The sequence below is a fragment of the Emys orbicularis genome, chromosome 2 (genome assembly GCF_028017835.1).
Source record: "Emys orbicularis isolate rEmyOrb1 chromosome 2, rEmyOrb1.hap1, whole genome shotgun sequence".
Lineage (NCBI taxonomy): Eukaryota > Metazoa > Chordata > Testudines > Emydidae > Emys > Emys orbicularis.
The window spans coordinates 115,165,224-115,189,966 of NC_088684.1; the positions used below are offsets into that span (position 1 = coordinate 115,165,224).

Sequence of the window (24,743 nt, forward strand, 5' to 3'; positions counted from 1 at the left end):
TCCTCCTCCTCATCCCTCCCTCCCAGGCGTGCGCTGATCAGCTGTATAGCGGCGCAAGCGCTGTAGGGAGGGGGGAGAAGCAGGACGCAGCTTCGCCCCCCCCCCCCCCCCGCTTCGCCGGCAGCCCCGTAGGCGGGGCCCTCTTAGGCGCGGGGCCCCATTCCGGGGAATCGGCTTAAAGCCGGCCCTGTCTCTACCTCACAGGAGTGATGTGAGGATAAATCCATTAAAATTGCGAGGTGCTCAGAATCTATGGTAATGGAGGCCATATAAGATACATAGAACATGGGCCCTTGCTTCTGATCTCACTCACCCACTTGTAACTCCATTAACCTCTGAGGAGTCACTCCTGGTCTACATCAGTACAAGTGAAAGGAGAATCAGGCTCATCGTGCTGTTAGAGATACCAGGCCTGATTCTCTAATGCCTTGTACCTTGTGCAGTCATTTATACGTGCACAAAGTAGGTGAAAAATGCCACCAAATCAGAATTCACCACGCCCTTATCTTGGCAGTAGCATATTACATTCACTTTTCACAGGTGTAAATGACTACACAAGCTGAAAGGCAGTGGAGAATTAGGCCCAGGGTCTTTCTGAATGAGATGAAAAAAACTGAGGTCTTGTCTTTTTGTACTCAGTAAGTGATTACCCTAGCTGGATTCCAGCTAGGGTAATCAAATTTTACTTAAAATTCTCTCTAGAGCAAGGGTTCTCAACCAGAGATACGTGTACCCCTGGGGGCACGCAGAGGTCTTCCAGGGGGGTACATTAACTCATCTAGATATTTGCCTAGTTCTACAACAGGCTACATAAAAAGCACTAGCAAAGTCAGTACAAACTAAAATTGCTTATGTCTTGTTTATACTGCTCTTTACACTGAAATGTAAATACAATATTTATATTCCAGTTGATTTATTTTATAATTATACAGTAAAAATGAGAAAGTCAGCAATTTTTCAGCAATGGTGTGCTGTGACACTTTTGTATTTTTATGTCTGATTTTGTAAAAGCAAATAGTTTTTAAGGGAGGTGTAACTTGGGGTAGATAAGACAAATCCAACTCCTGAAAGGGGTACAGTGGTCTGGAAAGGTTGGGAGCCACTGCACTAGAGGTTTAGTTCAGTGGTTCTCAAACTTTTGTACTGGTGACCCCTTTCACATAGCAAGCCTCTGAGTGTGACCCCCCTAATAAATTAAAAACACTTTTAAAATATATTTAACACCATTATAAATGCTGGAGGCAAAGCGGGGTTTGGGGTGGAGGCTGACAGCTCGCGACCCCCCCTGTAATAACCTCCTGACCCCCAGTTGGAGAGCCCCTGGTTTAGTTGGACAGAGTGGAGTTCTTCATTCCTGTCATAAACTTTTGTATAGTGTTGCTGTGAAGCATTAAACAGTTGCTGTGTTCCACCCTAGAGATGGCTGCATTTCAAAGGGCGGTGTAGTGACTCTTGTATAGTTTGTGAAGCACTTTGAGATGAAAGGTGCTATCTAAATGCAAGATATTTATAGTATTTGCTTTTTTAGTCTGTTTTCTCTTTTAATGAACACCTGGACTTCAGTCACATATCATACAACCGTCTCCTCTCCTCCTGAAGGACAGATAGGGGCAGGGTCCTATAATGCATCTTTTAGTTCACCTAACAGGATCAGTGAGCAGAGACCAACCTAAAAGTGGCACCTTCTTGACTTGAGATATCTAGTATATCTTGGGGCTGTATTTCCTTAGGTTCTACTTCCTTGGACTGTAAGCTCTTTAGGGAAGGGACTGTCTTTTCATTCTCTGTTTGTACAGAGCCTAACATAATGGAGTCCTAGTCCATGACTAGGGTTACTAGACACTATGGTAATACAAATAATAAATAATAATCAAATAATAATAATGCCCAGTGGTCCATGGAATGCTTCACACTGAACACTGGATCTCACTTTCGCTCTCTTCATAGAGTTCTGCAGAACCCACCGAATGGTCACGTGTTGATTTTCTATCTCCGGTAGAAAGAAAGCTAAAACACATTGACAGCAATAGACAGTTTGGGCCTGACCCTGTAAGATGCCCAAGAACTACTTGGGAGGTGCTGAGCACCTTCAGTTTCCATCAACTTCAACTGGATTTAAGGGCACTTGGCACCATATAGAAATACACCTTCTGTTTATAGGTATCACTGAGTTCTCTTTCCCCCATGAAGATTTCTGATGCCCTGGACCTGTACAAAGTGGGTGGGAAATGCCACTATTCTCATTTATTAGTAGCCTTTTGCACCTACTTTGCACTCATGTAAACGACCCCACACAGTGTAGGTCACTGAATATGAGATCCTATACTCTCTCTCTCCCCACCCGCTCCCATCTGAACTAAAAGCCAACTAGACTGAAAGATACATATTTTGCTCTTTGTATGTGGGAAAACAAAACAGATGGTCTCAGTCTATGGGACAGGTGTCCACACCACAAAACTGTCACCACATACGACACCCTTGCTGGAAGTCTCAGCCATACTAGCCAAAAATCTTCTGAGAGGGAAAAATAAAAATAAAAGTACCTTGTATATTTGCATAGATTTACATTCATTTGCATAAATCCAGGTGTAAATCATTACAAGCACATGCCATCCTACTTTAAAGTTATGCTGTAAGGAACCCCTACTTGGAAAGATGCATTTTACAGAAGGTGGAGTGTTTGACAGATGTTATACGTTGTAGCCATCCAATGTATAAATAAAAAATAAAAGACCTGTCATGCCATATTTCCATTCTTGTTCCTACTCTCATTTGTAGTGACAAGTTCTAGGAAGACAGAGGAGGAGGAGATGTTCCTGCAAGCTTCATTATCAATGAGCCTCCAAAACGTCATAGGCAAATGCAAAAAGCCAGGCCATTTAAAACAATTTTCCATTGGGGTTCTTCGAAGAACATATAATGATGTCTTTAGGATCCAAAGCAATCGATTATCTTTTTTTCCTCCTGCAAAAGATTTTTTATCTCTGACCTCAGGCAACCCCAAGAAGGTCTCCTAATACATTTCAAACTGGAGTAAGAGGCAATGAGAAATCTGAGACGTGTGACCACTACAGGCTGGGGACTGACTGGCTAAGCAGCAGTTCTGCAGAAAAGGACCTGGGGATTACAGTGGACGAGAAACTGGATATTACGGCATATTGGGCTGCATTAGTAGGAGCATTGCCAGCAGATCGAGGGAAATGATTATTCCCCTCTATTCGGCACTGGTGAGGCCACACCTGGAGTATTGTGTCCAGTTTTGGTCCCCCCACTACAGAAGGGATGTGGACAAATTGGAGAGAGTCCAGCGGAGGGCAACAAAAATGATTAGGGGGCTGGGGCACATGACTTACGAGGAGAGGCTGAGGGAACTGGGGTTATTTAGTCTGCAGAAGAGAAGAGTGAGGGGGGATTTGATAGCAGCCTTCAACTACCTGAAGGGGGGTTCCAAAGAGGATGGAGCTATGCTGTTCTCAGTGGTGGCAGATGACAGAATAAGGAGCAATGGTCTCAAGTTGCAGTGGGGGAGGTCTAGGTTGGATATTAGGAAACACTATTTCATTAGGAGAGTGGTGAAGCACTGGAATGGGTTACCTAGGGAGGTGGTGGCATCTCCATCTTTAGAGGTTTTTAAGGCCTGGCTTGACAAAGCCCTGACTGGGATGATTTAGGTGTTGTTGGTCCTGCTTTGAGCAGGGGATTGGACTAGATGACCTCCTGAGGTCTCTTCCAACCCTAATATTCTATGATTCTATTATTTAAAAGAGAGAGAAATTCACTTTGAATTATGTCTGTGGAACCTGGATGTGGATAATCTAAATTAGGAGAGAAGTCAAGGAAACAGAAAATGACTTTCAAGCGCTTCAGTGTTAGGGCTATTTCCTGACATGCATGTGAATTGCTTTCTGATTTTATATGAAATCATTCCACTCTGAGTCTTGAGCCCTGCGTCAGACAAAAGAGCAGATTGCTCAAGTATCCCTGTAGACCACTACAAATGCCAAAAAAGAAGAGTAGCCTTAACATAGTCTGCTCAGCAGTAGGGTGACCAGATGTCCTGATTTTATAAGGACAGTCCCGATTTTGCGGGCTTTTTCTTATATAGGCACCTATTACCCCCTCCACCCCCCCGTCCCGATTTTTTACACTTGCTATCTGGTCACCCTACTCAGCAGAGAGTCAACCCTGGCCTGGAGGGAGTGTCTCTACAGGACGGATGGTAGTTCAGTCTCTGGCTTCTCTGTTATGACTGCCAGTTGTGATGAGTGATGGGAGTGGTGTAGATTAACACAGATCACCAACTCAATACCTAGATTATCATAAAGCATTCATATGGTCATTACTGCAGACATGGAGCATCAATGATGCTGCCGCACCCCTTGGCTTGAAGTAGTAATAACAAACACCAAATACATGGTTTCTATTGCCAGCACTCCCACAATAAAAATTGTTCCAGCACCCCTGTGGAACATGACCCAAAGCTTGTGTATCTAGGTGTTATATTGGACTGTATCTTGATTTTCAAGGAATCTTTGATCAAGACCTCACTGCAAATAAAGATAAGAAACAACCTGATCAGCAAATTAACTGTGTCTATCTGTGGAGCCAATGAACAGACACGAAGAAACTCTGGGCTTGGCCTGTGTTATTCTGTAGCAGAGTATTACTTCCTGGCATGGCTCAGCTCTACAGCAGCAGACACTCAGCTGTATGAAACTACGCATTTAATAACAGGAACCATGGCACCAACCAACGTGGCCTGGCTGCTGATCCTGTCCAACATTGTCCCTCCTGACATCAGGTGACAAGTCATCTTGCAGAATCTGCTCCTTAAAGGTGCAAGGCATGCCACATCTATTCTAGTTTAAAGATGTGTTTAATCCACCAAGCCACCATACCAGCACAAGGTGCCCTGTTTGGACAATTCCCCTAAGGAACCTCAAAATCACCTCCAGGTGGAATATTAGATGGCAAGAACAAGCTTCAAACACAGCCAGTGCCTATCTCGTGGTGACAGATCCAACAGTCCAACCCCCTAGTTTTGACCTTCCATGCTATCTCTGAGTAAAGCTCAATTGCTTCAAACGTGGAGTGATAAGAGATGCTGCTAATGACTATAAGTGGGGCCTCTGTGACTCCTCTTTGCCGCTGTGGCCAGTTAGAAGATTCAGGCCACATACTTGTAGGCTGCACTTATCGGCAAGGGCTGCCTGGTTCCCTCATGGACTTGCATAACCTTCCCTAAGCTATTGAATGGTTAAGACACTTAGGCTAACACACTTGACTTGATTGGCTGTGTAGCTGCAATCGCTATATTATATATATATATATATATATATAATACTGCAGTGTCATACCAGGGAAGAACCATTATCTGGAGGTTAATGTGATTAAGCAAACAAGCAGGTAAGTAGCAGCTCAGTAAAGAAACTACTTAGCTTACATTACCCCAGGCTGTTGCCCCTTCTCTCTATCCCCCCCCAAACATTTAAAATGACTTGAATTTTGTCAGACCCGCTGTGTACATTTATAAATACTCAAGTAACATGGATTGACAGAATAACCTACTTCAGGAAGACTTTCTACAAAGAATGTCAAAGATGATTTTCAAAACTTACGAAACCAAAGAAGCCTAACATTAGTGTATTAATCCCTTAGGTCCTCCCTCTTTTACAACACTAACAAATTTATTCAGTTCCCCTTTGAAAGCCCTCTATTCTTTCCTTCTTTTTTCTTTGTTGAAACAAAAGTGACAAAAGTCCTCCCAAATTGATCCAGGCTCATGGCAACACCAATAGCTCACCAGAAGGAAAAATAGGGTTTTTTCCCCTACTTGTCCAAAAAGAATGTGAAACTCAGTTATGCAAAACCAGCGACAACCTCCTCCCCTGGTGCAGAAACACCAAAACTTATGTAACTCTGCAACTAATCTTCAGTAATCTTGAGTGAGGCATTTAAATCCAGGGAATAAGCCTATTTTTTCCCAAGCTTATCAATAGAACAAAAAAGAGAAGAAAAAAGAAGCAAAGTCCAGCCAGTGTTGTAATATTTGTTTCATGTGAGCAGTGTCCTGACTTCCTTCGGATAGCAAACTCTCCTGCAGCGCAATTTCCTACTCATGGCTACTGAGCATTAAAAGAAAAGCTGCTTTAGGGCTTGAATAGCACTCACAGCAGAACCATGGCAATCGCTACACTGGCTCTGTACCATTCCCTTGTTTTTGTCTGGTATATTTTTGTAACCTATTCAATCTCACTGGTAAGAGCAGAAGACCGGCCGTCTGAAGTGTTCCTTTATGGTAGGCAGTGGAAATATTTGACAGTTCTCAATCTGGTAAGCCCGTAGTATACAGTGGTACCAATCTGTCTATTTGTCTGTCTACCATCTGTGCCTCAAAACATATGCAGCTGGTGTATTTGCTGCTGTTATACTGCTTTCTTTTATGGTTTATACCCCAAAGCAAACTAAATAGGTATCCACATTTGTGTTGTTTATGTATAAAGAATATTTGGCAGCAAATTGCAATACTTTTACATTTTATATATACTGTAGCTAGTTGCCTCATTGTTAAGAGACGAGTTAATCGTGAGAAGGAAAGAAATGTAGAATGTGTACAGGAAGGATGTACAGCTTTGAAGCATGTTATCTAATCCTAGGAGTAGAATAGTTACCAATTAGTATTAGTATATGTATATTCAGCACTGAGTAGCATGCATGCAGTGATAATTATAGTTCTTTGAATATGATTTTAGCTATTACAAAATAAACAAGCAGTAAAACAAAATATGGTGAGGTAATAGCCAATCACTGCATGTACTTAATTAAAAAAATTGTTTGGGGTGGGGGGAAAACATTGTAAGTCACAATGGGCAAAAAGAAATGTAGAAATACGTGCAATATTATCTCATGCATTTCAAAAAGTGTGATCAGTAGCTTGCTGTGTTTCTTAGAATTACACTGTGATATACTGACAATAATATATTTCTGCATCACACATTAGTACTAATATCACACCATTACTAACCAAATGAAAACATATAACACATGCTGTCCATGGGACAAAACTTGGTCCGAGTAACTAGCCCAAGTAGCTGGGCTGTGCAAAGGGGATTACTATGGGTGGAGATAGGGGCTTGTGGAAAAGGATTCCTACTGAGCTATTGTTCTGGCAATGGAGCCCTTCAGGGACACTAGTTAGCCTTGAGGCTCCCTAGCCCTTGCATTCCCCTTGTGACCCAGTCAGTGGTGTATGGATTTATATAGCAGTGGAACCTCCAGCCCTGCCCGTGCCCATCCTTATCCCTAGAGGGCCACTGGATGATGGCACACTGGGAGTTACCACACAATAGAGGGCACGGTGGCACTCATTAAAGCACTTTGTGAGTCTAAGCCCTTCAGGGTAGGGATTGGCTCTTCTGTGTCTGTGTAGCATATACAGTAGTAGTCAATATAAATATTTCCTGCTGCGGCTACTAACAACCAGCAACGTGAGCCACCCCATGGGCCCCTGACGTCCTGTCTGAGCTTCCTCGAACCACAATTGTCCTGTCTTAGGCTGGGCAGGATTTGGGGCTATACCTTTAGGCATTCTTATGCTGTATTTTTAAAAACCATTAATGAAAACCAATGACAAAATAGGAAACACTGGGGAGTAATCTAAGTAGTATATAAATTCCTCTCCTTGGGAGATACCCGTCAACATCCTACCCACCGAGGGCCAAAACATGAGCCTGCTGTTGTGCTGCTGCAGAGCCCACCAACATCACTGGCCCTTGGAATGGATTTGTGCCACCCAAACAGTAAAGAAATCCTGAGGCAAAATGGTCCCCCTCAGGCAGATCTACAATCAGCCCTCCCCATGGCCCTGCTGCTCTGCTGTCCACCATACTGGGTCACCAGGGGAGTGACGTTGGGTGAAGCTACCCTTTTCCCAGTGTCTCGCTATGAGCATGGGGCGACAGCAAATGACTGTGCTGCTTTTCCTCCCCATCCTTTCAGAAGCAGAATAGACTATTCCAAAATGGAGCAGTCAGCAACAGGGGTGCCCACTGGGCTGAAGACACCACCCTCCAGTCACAGAGGAAAGGTGGTGAGATTCAGACAGGGGCAGGAAGTGGTGGAGGAAGCAGAAGCTCCTCTATGGTACAAAATCCCTCTTTCTCCTGAGACTTTTTCTGAGGAAGTGGGGAGGGTGTTATAGCAAGCACCTAATCCCCCATTCCCTCCCTGACCTGCACAGGCTGCTCTGTGGAGTCTGCTAATATGTCTGGGTAGTAGTAACTTCCAGGGTCCCTATATGTGTCAGAAAAAGGGAGGGGAGAGGAAGGGGTTAGGATACCAGAAGCCTAGTGGAGGGGGCGAGGAATTAATGCTTGAGCTCGCTACCGCTACCCCTTTTGAGGCAGAGCAGTTGCTTCATGACTCAGTTGCTCCATGTTCCATACTGAGATGGCCTAACCTTACAATCAGAAAGGCCACCACAGAGCTCCCCTTTAGGGAACAAGGGGCCTCTCTATGTCCCTTAAGATGTAGCTCCAAATGTGTAGTGGAGACTTTTCAAAATACACCACAAAGGGTCAACGTGCATAGCCATGTATACATTACAATTGTGTGGTTGTGCCCCTGAAAATGATGCACACATTGCAATTTCCTTTCGTCAGTCGAACCTGCCACTTGGTCTTTCTCTAATTCTTTTTGTTTTCATATCAATACATAGATCACTCCTTGTTTTCACATCATCATCAATTAGATCAAAGGTGAGCCTTCCTCTGCTTGACTGCTTCCCCTAGTCTCTCCCCCGTGTCTATCTTTCACACTACCAAGTGCTCCTGTGTCCTCCAGAGGAGAAGCCCACATACGCAACCACTTCGCTGGGTGGAAACAGGCTGCAGCCAACACCCTGGGGCTGGCTGGGCAGTGGTCAAAGGGCAGGAGAACATGGGGAGCAGAAAAACAGCACTTTAAAATTTCCTGCTCAGATGAGGGGCACTAGAGAGGCCTGTTTTGGGTATGTGCACCAGCAAATAATAACTAGGAGACTGTTCAAAATTGTGCAGCCTTTGGAAACAGAACTGTGATGCTTCAGGGGATACTGAATCTGTCTCTTGGAAGTAAATCTGGCTGAAAATTTTCAGACCAAACAGTTTTCTGTCAGAAAATGCTGATTTGATGGAACCAAAACATTCTGAGGGAACGTGTTGATTCCACTGGAAGTTTAGATTGAACCCAAGCAGGCAGGCAGACGGGCCAGTGGGCCAACCTGGTTTCCTGCCTGTGCCCTACCTCCTCGTCCCACAGTCAGCCTGCCAGCAGGTGAGCTCACCAGGCTGCCTGGGATCACTAGTAGTCCATCTGGGGGGGGGGTTTGGGGCTCCAGGTTGCCCAGGTTCCTAGTTGCCAGCTTGGAAAAATATCACCTTTCCTTTTAGTCCTTCTGAAATGGATTTTTTTTGAAAATTTCCATTCCAATCTCTGACTTTTTGTTCTGATTTAGAATGAAAAGAATTTCAGAAATGCAAAGTTTCCCATGCCACAGACATTCCAGGCCCTGCACAGCTCTGCTTGGAAGCACACACTTGCTTTCATGTATTCTCCTCTTTTAGCAATTTCTCGACATTCGCACCTGCTGTGAGAGCCTCCCAAGAGCCAGACTCCAGCTCTCATATGCCACTTCAACTCTACCTACCTACTTACACTATTTGTTGCAGTCAGAGCCTCCAAAAGGTGATAATGTAGGGTGGTGTTGCACAAGAGAAAAATAAAAGCTCAAGGTGTGTTTAGTATCAAAGGCTTTCACTGGTCAGTTCCTGAAGAGATAGAAGGGACTATTGGACAGATAAGAACAGTTTTACATCTATTTTGTGTAACATGAAACATACTTAGATTGTAAGATCTCTGGGGAAAGGATTGTTTTTTTGTTCTGTGTTTGTACAGTGCCTAGCTAGCACAATGGATCCTGGTCCATGACAAGGGTTCTTTGTTGCTACATCGATACAACTAATAATGCAGCATCCAGAATAAGTTATTACCCAAAATCTTTCCATCTATCACATAAAATGGTTTATTGCATATACACAAGTAGAATAGTGCATAAAGAACATCCCCGGACATCTGAAAACAGACATTTGCATCAAAACTCCCTCTCCCAAATTTTGTTCATTACACTTGAATCTCTCATTATTAAAATGGTTTTGATTATACTAAAGGTACTGTTTCCTATTTGTTTTCAAATAGAGCCAATATTAATTGCACATATTTTCTATAATTTTATAGTGTGAATATATATGAATGTAGTAAAATTTGATTTCCATATCTAACAGCCCACATGGAATATCAGATTTATACCCCATTAAACAAAATGCTGTGGGCTGTGTTTATGACTATCAATTTGGGAATTAGATACATTCAGGTAGCCAGATGCTGTCTTTGAAAATGAATCACAGGAATAAATAAATGGAAATACTTGCTTTGATCAAATTAGATGACATTTGATTTTTGCCACTGATGCCTCTTAGTTCAACTGATCTGTCTGGCCAAATTAAATAGGTACAGTTAACTAAACATGTCCTGTCTGTCTGTCTGTAAGCATTTCTAAAGCCCCTATCACTGTGGCACTAAAAATGGTTTATAGAAAACAGAGAGGTTTGTCCTGAAGGGCCAGTCAATTCCCCCATCCTTCTCTGTGGGTTAATCATTGGCTTCTCCCTTTCAGATTGTTTCTGTTCTTATTTCTCTTCCTGTTCTGGGGGGAACACTTTGGGGAATCCTTTTGAACTACATCTGGCAGATTTATATACTGAGAGCAGCTGCAGTTGCAAGTGCCAACATTGCTGCTTGGAAAGTCATAGGGACACTTGAAATAATTTCATCCTTTTGTATATTTTCTATTATACTTACATAATTGCAAAATGTGGATTCATATCCAGGTATGAATTTTCCTGAGTTTGTGAGGGTTCAGATCTGGTGTTCAAGTCCCTGTGTTCTATGGTACTGTGATATATTATGGAAGCACTTGTGATGACTCCATAATTACGGCTGTGTTCAGTTTTCCATTTCTAAAGTGGGGTTTAAATTCTCTTGTTATACCTGAAAACATAGGCTGAGTATAATCCAAATGAAACCACTTAACAGCAGGCACCTATGGAGGCACACAGCAACAGAGCACCTCTCAGTGTTTACAGGATATCTGGGGGTATGTCTACACTGCAATTAAAAACCCATGGCTTGCCCAGGCCAGCTGATTGGGGCTCACAGGGCTCAGGCTAAGGGACTGTTTAACTGCAATGTAAACATTTGGGCTCAGGCTGGAGTTTGGGCTTTAGGACCCCAAGAAGTGGGAGGCTCCCAGAGCTCAGGTTGCAGCCTGAGCCCAAATGTCTACATTGCATTTAAACAGCCCTTTAGCCTGAGTCCTGTGAGCCCCCGTCAGCTGGCACAGGCCAGCCACCGGGGTCTAGCTGCAGTGTAGACATACCCTGTGGTATCAGGGCTTCACTCCTGTACTCCTCTAAAGGCATGTCTATGCTTCCAGCTGGAGGCATAAATTCCAGCTTGAGGAGACGTACTTGTGCAAGCTATGATCAATCTAGAGCACTAAAAATAGAAGTGTAGCCATAGCAGCGTGAGTGGCGGCATAGGCTAGCCATCCCAAGTACATACCTAGTCTCTTGGCCTGGATCATAGACGGAGTGGCTAGCCCCTCCACTGCTCATTTCATTGAGGCTACACTTCTATTTTTAGTGTACTCATTTGATCAGAGCTAGCACAGGTATGTCTCCTCGAGCCAGAAATTATGCCCCCGGTTCAAAATGTAGATGCACCCTTAAGGGGTGAAATTCACCCCGTGCACTAATTAGTCCCACTTACACTCTCCAAATAAGGCTTAAGAGGGACTGAAGTGTTCCTAAGCCTCAGGCAGGCCTTCTGCACAGAAGTGAGTTTCACCTAAAGTGAGCAGTAGTACCACAATTCCTTTCCTGACACAATAGTTAACTTTCCAAAGTCTATAGTTGCTCTTGCAACTTGTAATTTGAGTGTGCACACTAATTGTTAGCATGTCTCTATTTCTGTTAAACCATGCCTGATATGGAATGTTATTTCAGTTAGGTGGTTAATTAACTTAAACTGTTAATTTCCTAATTTTTTACTTTTTTTTTTTTTTTTTTTAAGTATAGTTATAGCAACCTTGGGCTAAGATGTCCTTTCAGTTATACCAATGGAAATCCACTGAATTAAATGCAGTTACTTTGGATTTCTATTACTGTAGCTGAGGGTAGAATGTTGGGTTTCTTAAAGGTACACTCCTGAGATTAAATTCCAGGATTTTTTTTTTTTTTTTGGAAATAGGGGCCTATGGATACAGGTGTGTGAGCGTGCAAGTGCTCACACACAGCAACCTAAGTAAAGAAAAATGAATGGAAAGTTTTCAGTCTGGAAGATACTATTGACCTCTTCTGTAAGCTACAGAAAGAATGCTAGACTGAGAGCTTGGATGCTTTGGGACCATCTGTTTCTTTTCCATCCAAATGTTTGTTTTAATTGATTTTAAGGGGGGGGAAATGAAGTTTATGTCTGTCTCATGATTAATGTAGGGCTTGCCATAAAAGCAATAATCAGACCCTTGTACTCTGGGAACCATGCCTCTCTCAAATAGGGAAAGCCTATGAGATGCTTTACTAACGATTAGTTACCATGCGTCACCAGACTTTCACTGTCATCATGTCACACAGGTCATTTCATTGCCATTTGTCATGCTGTTTAAAGTATAGGGAGAAAGTATTGAACTGAACATCGTAGCTTGCTCTCCAGCCTGCAGTAGTTATAGCCAATGGCATACAGGAAAAAGAGCAATTCTTAAGCACCCATCTCCCATGTGTGTGCCTCAAGGAATGGGGCCCCAGGGTCTGATCCGGCAAAGCACTTAAACACGTGCTTAACTTTAAGTATACGAGTCCCGTTAAAGTTGAGCATGTGCTTAAGTGCTTTGCTGCTTTGGGTCCAGCACCTTGCAAGATCGAGCCCTTAGAGTCCAAAACTCTACCCACAATTAGAGAGGCCAGTCTTGGTAAGGAAGATCTCAAAGTCAATGGTGAAAGACACACACATATTTAAAGGGCTGTTTTTGTGTCACAAACTGGAATGAGCTTGAACTGTAAGTATTTGTGGTTCTTGCAGGGTTATTTTTAATGACAATTGCATTATTCAGTCCATAAGCCTCCTGTCCTCTTTGGGAGGAAGAATGGTGTTGGGGGTGAGCCACAGCACTATTTGTCAAGTGACCTGCATTCAACTCCCACCTCTGCCTTAAACTTCCTGTAAGACCATGGGCAAGTCACTTAGCCTTTCTGTGCTTCAGTTTCCCTATCTTTTGTTTAAAGCTAATTACCTACCTCCTAGAGGTGTTGTGAGGCTTAAGTCATTAATATTTAAATACACCTTGACACCCTAAGGGGAATTACACTATGAAAGCACAAAGTATTGTGTTTTGAAACAGCATTTTTTTTTTTTTGGTGGGCAGGGGGAGGCCATCCTGCTCCCCATCCTCTATTCCCCATCTAAAACTTTCTGATCAAGTGCTGTGCCAGTGGTGTCCCCTCCCAAGCCCCACCCCTCCAGGCTCCTGAAGAAGTAATCAGTCCAGCCTTAGATATCACACAAACTCAAAATAAAAATCTGAATCAGGGTGAGATCATGGCAAAAGAAACATCATTCGGAATGCTTAACAATATCTTTCCATCTCAGCAGTGCCAGCATTTGCAGTAGACTGAGTTTCCCAGCACAAGAGTGAGAGAATCTAGCTTTAAAAATACCACCAGTAATCAAGAAAATTGAGCTCAGGTTCAAAGTTGAGCATAGATTAGCAGTCAAAGAGCAGCAAGTTCTTAATAGGCTTCATCTTTACTTCTTCCCACATTTAGTGCACTACAGTCCATTGTGTAGCACTAGCAGAGATGGTTGAACAATGAGAAACGTCGTTTTCAAATACAATTATTTGATGATCAGTGGAAGAGAATACAGATAATACATTATTTGCATAATATCAGACCATCTGTGAAGTTAGCTAACTAAAAAAGAGCCAGAATTAATTGGTTACATTATTTGCAAAAAAATAATTCAACCAGCGCTCTCAATTCTAGTGCAATGAGGTCTTATTTCTAGTTACCGAGGCCCAGATCCTCAAAGATATTGAGGTGGCTAACTCCTGCCTAAAATATCTTTGAGGATCTGAACGTGAAGTCCTGCTCTTGCATCCCCCTGAATTCAGCAGAAATAGGTTCAGGACAAATCTTTTCTAGTGGCTTCTCTGTCTAACACAGCCCTTTTAGGGTGTTTTGTATTGGTTAATTGGTACAGTATGGGCATGAGCTCTAACGCATCACCACCATCCAGGAGGCACCATCTTGGCAGGGCCAGCTCCAGGTTTCCTGCCGCCCCAAGCGGCGGGGGGCGGAGGGGGGAAGCCGATCGGCGGCACTTCGGCGGCAGCTCAATCGCGCCACTCCATTCTTCAGTGGCGGGTCCTTCACTCCCTCTCTTCCTCTTCGGCGGCACTTCAGAGGAAGAGAGGGACTGAGGGACCCGCCGCCAAATTCCCGCCAAAGACCCAGACGTGCCGCCCCAATAGGGGTCGGAGTGCCACCCCTTTGTATTCGCTGCCCCAAGCACCTGCTTCCTTAGCTGGTGCCTGGAGCCAGCCCTGCATCTTGGCTAACCTCTGAGAACACTTGTAGTGTTTGCTTTGCAGGAAACATTAGAACTCCGAATAGCCACAGATTTGTCCCCTCCCGTCTCTACTTTGTTGCCTTGAGGTTAACAATTAACATATTAATTGCAAAAAGACCTATCTTACAACACATCCTGCCACTTCCAGTCTGAATAAAGCTCACTCTTCACACCACACTGTTCTGCTCGGTCCATTAAGAGAGGTACTGTTAAAGTAATCTCCTGAACTACTTTATTTAATCACTTTCAGTTAATAAGGAAAATTGAGCCAAAAGCTATTTCCCTGGTGCTGACTTGTAGTTCACCAACAAAACAGCTCCCTAAAGAGCAAGTATTGAGTTCATGCAGGAACATGCTAATCAAAGGTGGATGAAGATTCCCTCATTATCTGTAATTAATTTAGGTTTTGCAGGCTGTTTTCTATGGGATCTCCTTCCTGGCTGATGTGTTGAGACTAATTAAGAAACTGCCAAGTGTTAAGTACATAATTTCCTGCAGAGACCTTCTCTTCAGTGTCCTGGCTTTCCCTCTGTCCACGGTAAGTAACCAATGTCTATAATAATAATCATATATACACACGTACCAAATAGATACAGATATTACTAGGGAGCTTCATTTTGTCTTTTGAAAACAGAACAAATCCATTTAAATGAGGAAACAATGCTTAAATCTAGCCCCAGATGTGAGGCTAGCTAGTGGTTTAATGTTGAACATGTTGCTCTGACATGGTGGTCTACAAACCCCCCTCCCCCTGCCCCCCTACAACCCAGCCATAGGCAAACAGACATCCACCAAAATCAAAGGGCAGAAAGTAGACATTCTGCTACCCTTACACATACAGAGCCACTGGAATTATCTACTGAAGTAGTTTCACTGAAAGGGCAACATGTGCCTTAAGAGTCTAGTAAGGTCCTTAAAAGGCAACAAATCCTCATATTGTCTTCCCTGACTGCAAAATGAGTTTAAACAAACACAGAAGAGAAACAGACTTAAATGATATTACTTAGAATAATCTACAACAGATTCATTTTGGACTGTCTGCTCACATGTAGACAACTGTGTCCGCCACATGGTTCTGCATATAATGGGCCAGAGACTGAAATCACTTAGTCAGTACAACTCAGTGTGAAAGGGGCTTGCAGAAGCTGGCCTCAGGAGAGCTGAAACTCATCTTTAACTGGGTCCACAAGCATTTCAGCCAGGTGAATCAAGAGAGGCCATTCTTGCAACTGAGACTAAGCCATCTCAGTAACTAGTCATTCTTTGCATACCAGTTTCTTGTAACACTGCTGTCACATCTCCCATGCATGCTTCTGGGTATGTAACAGAAAAGGGATGAACACCAGGATGCATCCGTCTGTAACCTGCATGCGCTATATTTAGTATTGACAATCCTCCCCACCTCTCATGCCCTCAGTTTCCATAATACGGACAACTTGTGCTCAAACGTAAAACCAGGCCAAGAAAGTACAAATGAGCTTTCGGATATCAGTAGCTGATACTGGGATTCATTTCTTACACTTAAATCCTCCCACTGTAAATCCTCCCCTATTGGATCAGATGGGCCCAAGATACAGCCTACTCCTGTACCTACAGCTTAGGAATGAAGCTTACAGACTTTACCGGCATGCCAAGATTTAGACAATCAGTCTTGCCACTATCTGCTTTTACTTTGTTATTGAGCAGAACAAATCCTTTGGCATGACAGCCAAGGCCTAGGAACCTTGGACCATCCAAGATCCCACTGGAAAAATAAGAAAGGTTCAAGGATAGTCATGTGTTCCCTGGAAATTTCAGTGTCAGCAGTAAGCAGTTTATACAGTAGAGGAGGGGTTTCTTATAGATATATGCCCCAGAATACTGAGAAGACAAGGTGAGACTGACATGGCTTTAACAACAGCAGAACACTGCATCTTGCAGTAACTTCCCTTCTTTACTTTGTAATTTGTGTGATACATCTGTTGTTTTATCTCGCAAGCTCACATTTTTCCTACAGACTGCTTTGCCTTTTACAACAAAAATTCTTTTGTTGCAGTTTGTGTTTATGTCCTTTTGGGTATTGTATACGTACAACCGAGAACTGGTTTACCCCAAGAGCCTGGATGGGATCATTCCAATGTGGTTAAATCATGCTATGGTGAGTAAAAAGCCGGACTAGTGCCTAGAACACACAGACTTTTGCAATGAATGTTCCACTGTTGCATTATTTATCTTTCCAAAAGGGTTTCACAACTTTTCCCCCCCCCTGCTGTCTATTTAAAGCACACATTGAGCTGTATGTAATGAACGGATGCATGCGCTATAATTGCCTAAAGAAGCCTTTTAGCACACAGGGAATGTCAGTGAATCATGGCACGTCAAGCCGCTTAAAATCGATGAAAAGATGTGTAATCATAAAAAGAAAACCTTCTAGGTTACTTCAGTTCAAAAAAGAAATGGTCTCCGTAAACCGAATGTTATAAAATACAAAATGGTTAGGAATACAGCTGAGCACTGGGGAATTTTTAAAAGAGATGAAAGAATCAAAGAAAATCTGACAGCTCAACAGCTCATAAGCTAATGTGTGCACAGCACTGAATAGCTGAATTGAAATGATTGTTTACAGATTTCTATAAATATATTCCAGATCTCTCCTTCAATTGCCATAGCTGTTTTTATGATGTGTTGAATAATCACATACTTCTCATCAGTCAAGTGTAAGGATGCTGACAGTAACATGGAAACTGTGGGTGGTTATAAGGTCATGGCAGCCTCCTGGGGCTAAAGGAGGCAGGAAGGGGAGAGGTTCAATGCTAGACTGAATCAGAGGAGCCAAAAAGTATGAAATAATCATGCAGACGTCCCAGCCTTGTTTCTCTCAAGATTCCAGTTTTTTAAGATTTTTCCAACTCAATAACTTTGCAACACACTGCAATTCCTGATGCCTTTGAAGCTAAATGGAACTTCCCAGATATTTCTGACTGAGAACGTTTGTTAGATTTTTTAAAAACATCCACTTTATAAATGTATATTTACAAATACTTATGCTTGTGTAGCATGAACATATATATATATATATATATGCCACTTTCCCATTAGTGATATCCATGTAATAAACTGAGTGATAAATGGCAGCCATGATGCACTTTTGACCCTATCACCTGCTCTCTGCCTACTAATCCAGTTTCACTGGGACTACTTCTACATTCCAAACCTCTTAACAGATGCAAACAACCTCTATTTTTTTAAAACTATTAGTCACAGAAAATTATTCCTTTTCTTCTCAAAATTACATTGGTCTCAGGTTCAGGATTCTGGACCAGCAATAGGGCTAGCTTATTATCTAGTTCAGTGCTAGATTTTAGATTTATTTATTTTTAAATCTCAGTGCATAGCTGGGAATTTGCCCTTCCCAATACGGCAACTTTTTGTAATGGCCTAGGCAGATTGAGAGAGGCTGGGGCTTCCAAGTGTGACATTATTACAGATGGAAAAACTATTTGCAGAAGTCTCTAAAATGTATTTGTTATAATTTCTCTCTCCTTCCCAGGCCTGTATAGATGGACAAACAGTACTAAGAGATCCTAACTTTACAATTGGAGGGGTACAAAAAATAGTAAGAGTGAAATGTTTTCAAGCTCTCCAAGATATCTATATTTCCCTCCTTCTGTAAACATTCAGCATATACAGAATACCTGACAATTTGATGTGGTATCAATTTTTTATTGACATGATTTTGGGATGATCTGCGTAACTCAAAGCTGCATAACCAAATGGGATGACTTGCATCACCCTCTGCAAATAGCATGCTGGGAAACCTGTTTACAGCATCCCAGACTCAATTTTAAAATGATCCCATCCTGTAAGTGTAGATGGAATGGAACTGCAATTTAACTTACGTTCCCAAATCATGCCACATTCAGGGGCACGTTTAGGTCCCACCTACATTACAAGATAGAACCATGTTTTCACTTTGTCAAGGCAGATCTGCACTGACTCTAGTTGCTGAGTCTGCAATAAATGTCATCTGCTAATTCATCTATGACAAGCTTCCTCCCGCTCCTCATTTAAGGAGTTCCTGAAAACACATGTATTTTGGGAAGCATTCCAGCTACTGCACAATGATCAACCAATCTCTCGGTGACTGACTGCAAACCAGCTGCCTGTAATGAAATGTAATAGGTCATGTTCACCTTACGGTACTATATAAATGATTAATCTACTAGCAGTTCTGCCAACTTGTGGGCGGGGCATGGGGGAAGTTTCCTTCCAGTAATTGTAGAATCCAAGATGTCTGCCAGAAGTGAATTCAGAACTCTGAAAAGATCATTGGGACTGACGGGGCAGGGGGAGAGCCTATGTGAGCATTCTAAATGCTATCATCATGTAAATAAGGCTTTTAAGGCTTCAGAAATAGCCAACAGCATTTCTTCCTTTTGATCCAAGATGTCCACGGTAAATACCATGGGGATGTGGGGAGCTGCCAGCTATTTAAAGGGACAGCATATTAAATGTCAATTGTCAGGGAAAAGATTTGATGAGGGTTTCCCCCCCTCCCCACCCCATGAACTCTGCTATATTTCACAGCTCTGAGGTTAGCAAAAGTTCCTATCATGGCAATGGGGGGAAAGCTGTTAGTTTTGTTAGGTGTCTGTGTGTTTGGGATATATCATTTATATATAAGGGATATATCATTTACAGCCGGAGTGTTTTTAAGTCAGTAGAAGAGTCTCAGAGGCCCAGATCCACAAAGGAATAGGGAAGAGATAGGTGCCTAAGCATGAGATCCACAAAAGCCAGAACTCTAGGCAGGGAGCTGCCTAAACAAGGCAACCAATGTTCCCTCTAATTTTTTCCATCCATGTGCAGAATAAATTTTGTCATGTGCACCAAGGTATACATGGATGTGCGCCACCAGTAAAAACAAAAAACCTAGAAATAATATATATATTTTTTAAAAGTCCAGATGGAAAAACCAGCCAGGACAGGTTAGGCATTTTAGAACTCACTATTCGAGGAATTAAATTTAAGTGTAAGAGAAATAAAAATTATGAAACGCATATGAAATGACCGGTCAAAACAACAACACACTTTGAAAGAATAAAATTACAGAGAATGTGTGTGCATTACAGGAAGTACCAAGAAGTAACAACAACAATAATACAAGTATGTGTTGGGAGGTGAGTGTGACACAGAGAGTGTGTGTGACACAGAGATAGTATTTGTGTGTGCATTCATGACACAGTATGTGTGCGACACAGAGACTGTGTGTGTGTGTGCGCGTGTGTGTGTGTCACAGAGACACTGTGTGTGTGTGTGTGAGTGACACACACACACAGCGCGTGTGTTGGCTGCTGGGAAAGTTTCTGAGAGACACCCTGCGTTGTCTCTTTAAGACACTCAATGAAAGCTCTCCTGCTCTGTCCTGAGCCCTGTTGTCTCACCTTCCCTGCTCTGCGGAGATGGGGTATATGGGCAGGTGGGCGGGGGGGGGGGGGGGGGGAAAGGGAGAGAGACAGAGAGAGAGACTGACTGACTGTGTGAGCTGGCTGTTGGGGAAATCTCAGAAATAGTGCACTGTCTCTTTAAGAAAGGCACTCAGCCACTCACCCTTCCCCTCAGCAGCCCTGAGCCAGGCTGTGTCCCCTCTGCCCTGTGGAAATGGGGTACAGGGGCGGGGGGGGGGAGGAAGATGCCCTGACATCAGCACCCTCTGCCGCCCCCCCACTGCACAGCCACATGGGAGGGGCACCTGAACACATGCTGCCAGCTGTGCGTGCTCTCCTAATCAGCTGGGCAGCGCTTGAATCTCTCCTGCACGGGTGCTCAAGCGCGCAGTTTACAGGAAACACAGATTAGGCAATGGAAGATGACAACAAGAAAAATGTAAACTAAGCCACGCCCCTCTCACAGAGTTAGATGCCTAAATCCAGGCTGCAGAGAGGCACTTAGTTCTGCTTGTGATCCACAACCAGGAACCTCTTTCCTGGAGTCAAGTGGCCTAGGCGCCTAAGTCATTTCTTGTGAAAAATGCATTTGGCGCTTGCCTTACTCCAAACAAAATGGCTGGAGAAGAAGGAGAAGGCGCTCACCTTATAACTTTTAGTCCAGTTATTATAGCACTCACCTGGGGTGTGGAAAATGCAGGTTCAATTCCCCCTCTGGCAGAGGGGGAGACAGGATTTGAAGAGGGACTCTCCCACCTCTCAGGAGAGGGCTGTAATCACTGAGCTGTGGGATATTCTGATGTAGGGCTCCCTCAGTCTCTCCTGTTGAAGCTCTTCCATTGTGGATTACTACTTACAGAGTCACTGGAGCACAGAGAAAGAGCATGACTCCACTGCCTGGTATTTCAGGCACGGGCACCCAACCTGGGAGGTGGGAGACTGAGGGTCCAGTCCTCCCTGCTCTAATGACTCTTTTAGGTATTTATAACAGGGGGACTAGACCCTCAGGATTTAGTCACGTAAAACTGGGACTTAGGGATCTAAGTTTCAGTGTGGATCTGGGCCAGAGATCTCCCTAACTATGTGAAGCATTATGTTACGTAACTAAACCGTTTGTCTAGGTCATACAAGAAACATGCACAAATGCTCTGGGAAGAACAAAGCTTCTTGAGTTGGCAACCAAGCTTTATTTCTTCCTTGTGACAATCAAACCAACCAACCCTGTATCTTTCCCCTGATGCTGCTACATCAAGGGGTTTTCTCTTTGCATAACTAGCCACAGAATGTCTAAGTGGGGGCTTTTGCTGCTTGTCACGTGAATTTAGTCTGTGGGTGGAACAAGCTCATGCTGAATAGTTACTAAATGAGAGAAGGAGCAGGTGGGAAGATGTCTCTCTCTCCTTTTTGTAGCAATCTGAGCAATGCATACTGGGAATGTTGAGACTTTGCTCTGACATTCAAATGGCTGGTTACAACTAGCAATGTATCAAGGGTATTATGTTTTAGTCATGGTTTTGCAATGACCCAAGTGGAAAATTTTCATTTTGAAAAAGGAAGAGTGGTTGGAAATCAAATTCTGTTATGAGGATTTAGGGAGGCAGTGAGGTCCAGTGGAGAAGGTGCTACATTACAAGCCAGGAGATCAGAGTTCTAGTCTTGACTCTCATATTGAGTCTTATGCAATTCATTTTACCTCTATGCTTCAGTTTCCCCATCTGTAAAATGGGGGTAATTATGCTTGCCCATCTTTATAAAGAGCTTTGAGATCTATGGATGAAAAACCACTACCTACGTCCTAAGTACTATTATTTTATCTGAACCAAAGGTTTTAGGTGGAGGGTGACTCAGATAAAAGCCATTTTGGCCCATTCTCTCATTGAAATTGTTTATTTCGTTCCTGATGTTCTGTTTTTAAGCTGTATCTGGATGCTCCCCAAAAAGCCAATACCTGACACGTACAGTTTGAATTGAATCACGTGAATATATTATTCATTTTAATGGCAGTTGAGAAGAACACTGGATTTTTAAGGGGTTGACAGGATTGACAGTAAAACAAAAAGGAGAATTGTGGGTCATTAGTTTGTAGCACAAGAAAGAAAACATGCAACTATTCATTCAGTTGTATTCTCAACAACCATAAGTGTATGTTTTTCTTCATTATAAAATAGTTTTTTTTCTTTTGGTCTGCAAAACATTATCCTTTTCCGTTTGATTCCGTATGTTACTTTCTTAGACTATAGGCAAGTTTTGGTTTAATATTATACTTGCCTAAATTATTCGTATTTTTTGTATTATGGTAACTCTTACAAGCCTCGACAAAGATCAGGACCCCATTGTGCTTGGCATTTTACAGACGCACAGTAAGAGACAGTCTATGCCCTGAAGAGCTTACAATCAGTTAAGACAAAGGGGTGGGGGGAGAGAGTAGATGCACAGTGGAGAAGTGACCTGCCCATGGTCACACAGCACATTAATGGTAGAATTAGCAATCGAACCATGTCTCTGAGTGTTCTGTCCATCAGATCAAACTGCCTCAATGAATGACAGCTGAGGAGTATTTGGGCATACTGAGGGTAATGCAGAAAGCAAGGGAGAAGAACACGGGAGCACAAGAGGCCTCACTTAAGTGAGCCATTATTGCTTTGACAGCATTACGAACATAGATAGCAAGAAGGATTCATAATACCCGTGAGGCTTCCCATGTTTCTCCTCATCTAAGGGCTTGTTTTCAGACAAAAGTTATACCTCTTGCTTTAACTATACTGGCATAGTGAAAGCAGTACAACGCCACCCTAGTGTGGATGCAGTTATTCTAGCATAAGGGTGATTTATACTGGTATAGCTTATGCCTATATGGGAAGGAGAACTCTGCAATTCTGGTATAAGGCACCTTTACACAGATGATATCCACACTAGGTGTTGTAGTGGTATAACTTTAAAAGTAAAATATCACACGCCTACCCAACAGTTATAAAACTGGTGCAAAGTCTGTGTGTAGTCAGGATCTTAGTTCAGTGCGCTCCATCCAGGACTGCTATTTTTCAAAAGAATATATTAACTCATAGGATATCCACCTGGGCATTTTCAGCCACATCTCTGACCATCTCATGATTTTTCCTGCACTTGCATTACACATTTAATAGCTCTTTTAAATAGGCAAAGAAATAAACATTTCCATTTGCTTGCATTTCCAACTATCCTGGTTTTAAACCCTCCGGCAGCTATTGACATTTATAGGCTCTCCCTTATATTCATTTGTTAGCAGAAAAGAAGAATGTCAGTGTAAGGGTTATGGTGCATTAAACTAACTGCCACACACCCTTGGATGCTAAGATGCTTGGTTTTCCCCAGTGCTGTATGTAGTTTTCAGATGTTTCCATTTATGTTGACATAACCCCATTTACTCAGAGAGAAAGTGTTTATTTCATTGATGAATGTTAAGGCATTGAATCCTCCTTGACTTCTGTTATTTGAGAATGCACAAGTGCTAGCTCCCTAACCCATCCCCCTGGCTGGACAGCTGGAGACAAAATTCCACGTTGGAAGATTGTATCATTTCAGTCTCATGTCAGCTTCAAACTGCAATATGAACTTTACCCACTTACTTGTGTATTTAGTTTCAGAGCAAAATATTATTACAATTTTGGCACCAGAACTCACTCACACTGTATCATAATAAGCATTCAAATACTCAATAAGGTCCACATTTTCAAAGAAAGGCACATGTGCAAAACTGTGTGCACTATTGCTACAAATTCACTCAAACATCTAATGTGACATTTGCATGTACAACAACTGCGAAGATGCATGCATTCATGGTAACTGTGCAAGCAAATTAGACGCATGCGTTTCTGAAAATGTGGGACTCGCATAGCCCCCTCCACTTTTTCATGGTGAGCACCATTCGACCTGGAAAGGAAGAAATAAGTTTGTTTTCTGACATATTAAAGGTTTGATTAAATTTGACAGCTGATAAGAGTAAACCAGCAATATTTAATACATTTCAATTGGTATTCTATTGTTTAACAGTGCGACTAAAACTGCAATTAATCACAATTCTTTTTTTTTTTTGAGTTAATCCCAGGAGTTAACTGCGATTAATCGACAGCCCTAATATTAATATTAATAATTCTGAGAGAAAATCTGTTTAACAAAGCCTTTTAACCAAGGCATTTTACTATTTAAAAAATATAAAACAATAAAATGAATATGCAGTTTCATACTAATAAAAGAAGAGAATGGAAAGTAAGGACAGATTACAGAGCAGAACAGCAAGAGTGAAATTTGAGGGAAGACAAAACCATAGAAGAGTAAATCAAATGAGGAAGCTTGTGCCACCAAGGGGCCAAGAAGAGAGAAAGAGAGCAGTGATGGGGAAAAGCACTGGGAATAGTAAAACTACACAACAATTGTGGTGGCTGAGGGACTGTTTGGTACCATCACGTAAGGATATTAAGAGGTAAACCTCTTTCTGAAAGCCACACATACACTGGTAAAATCCTTCAGACCTTGGGACTTTGCCTGAGTATGGATTGAGTAAAAACTAGGTAAAGACCTCAGAATTTGGCTTATAAATATTAGCCTTTGGGCAACTAT

At 42.6% G+C, this 24,743-nt stretch overlaps 1 protein-coding gene across 1 annotated transcript in view; it reads left to right on the plus strand.

The window, feature by feature from the left end:
• Nucleotides 1-6,180: 6,180 nt before the first annotated feature.
• Nucleotides 6,181-24,743, plus strand: part of ADTRP (androgen dependent TFPI regulating protein) — a 34,443-nt gene continuing 15,880 nt past the window's right edge. Inside the window, exons 1-3 of the mRNA XM_065398334.1 lie at nt 6,181-6,333; nt 15,125-15,259; nt 16,757-16,858. Coding sequence (XP_065254406.1) covers nt 6,181-6,333; nt 15,125-15,259; nt 16,757-16,858 — 390 coding nt within the window. The remainder of the gene's footprint in view (nt 6,334-15,124; nt 15,260-16,756; nt 16,859-24,743) is intronic.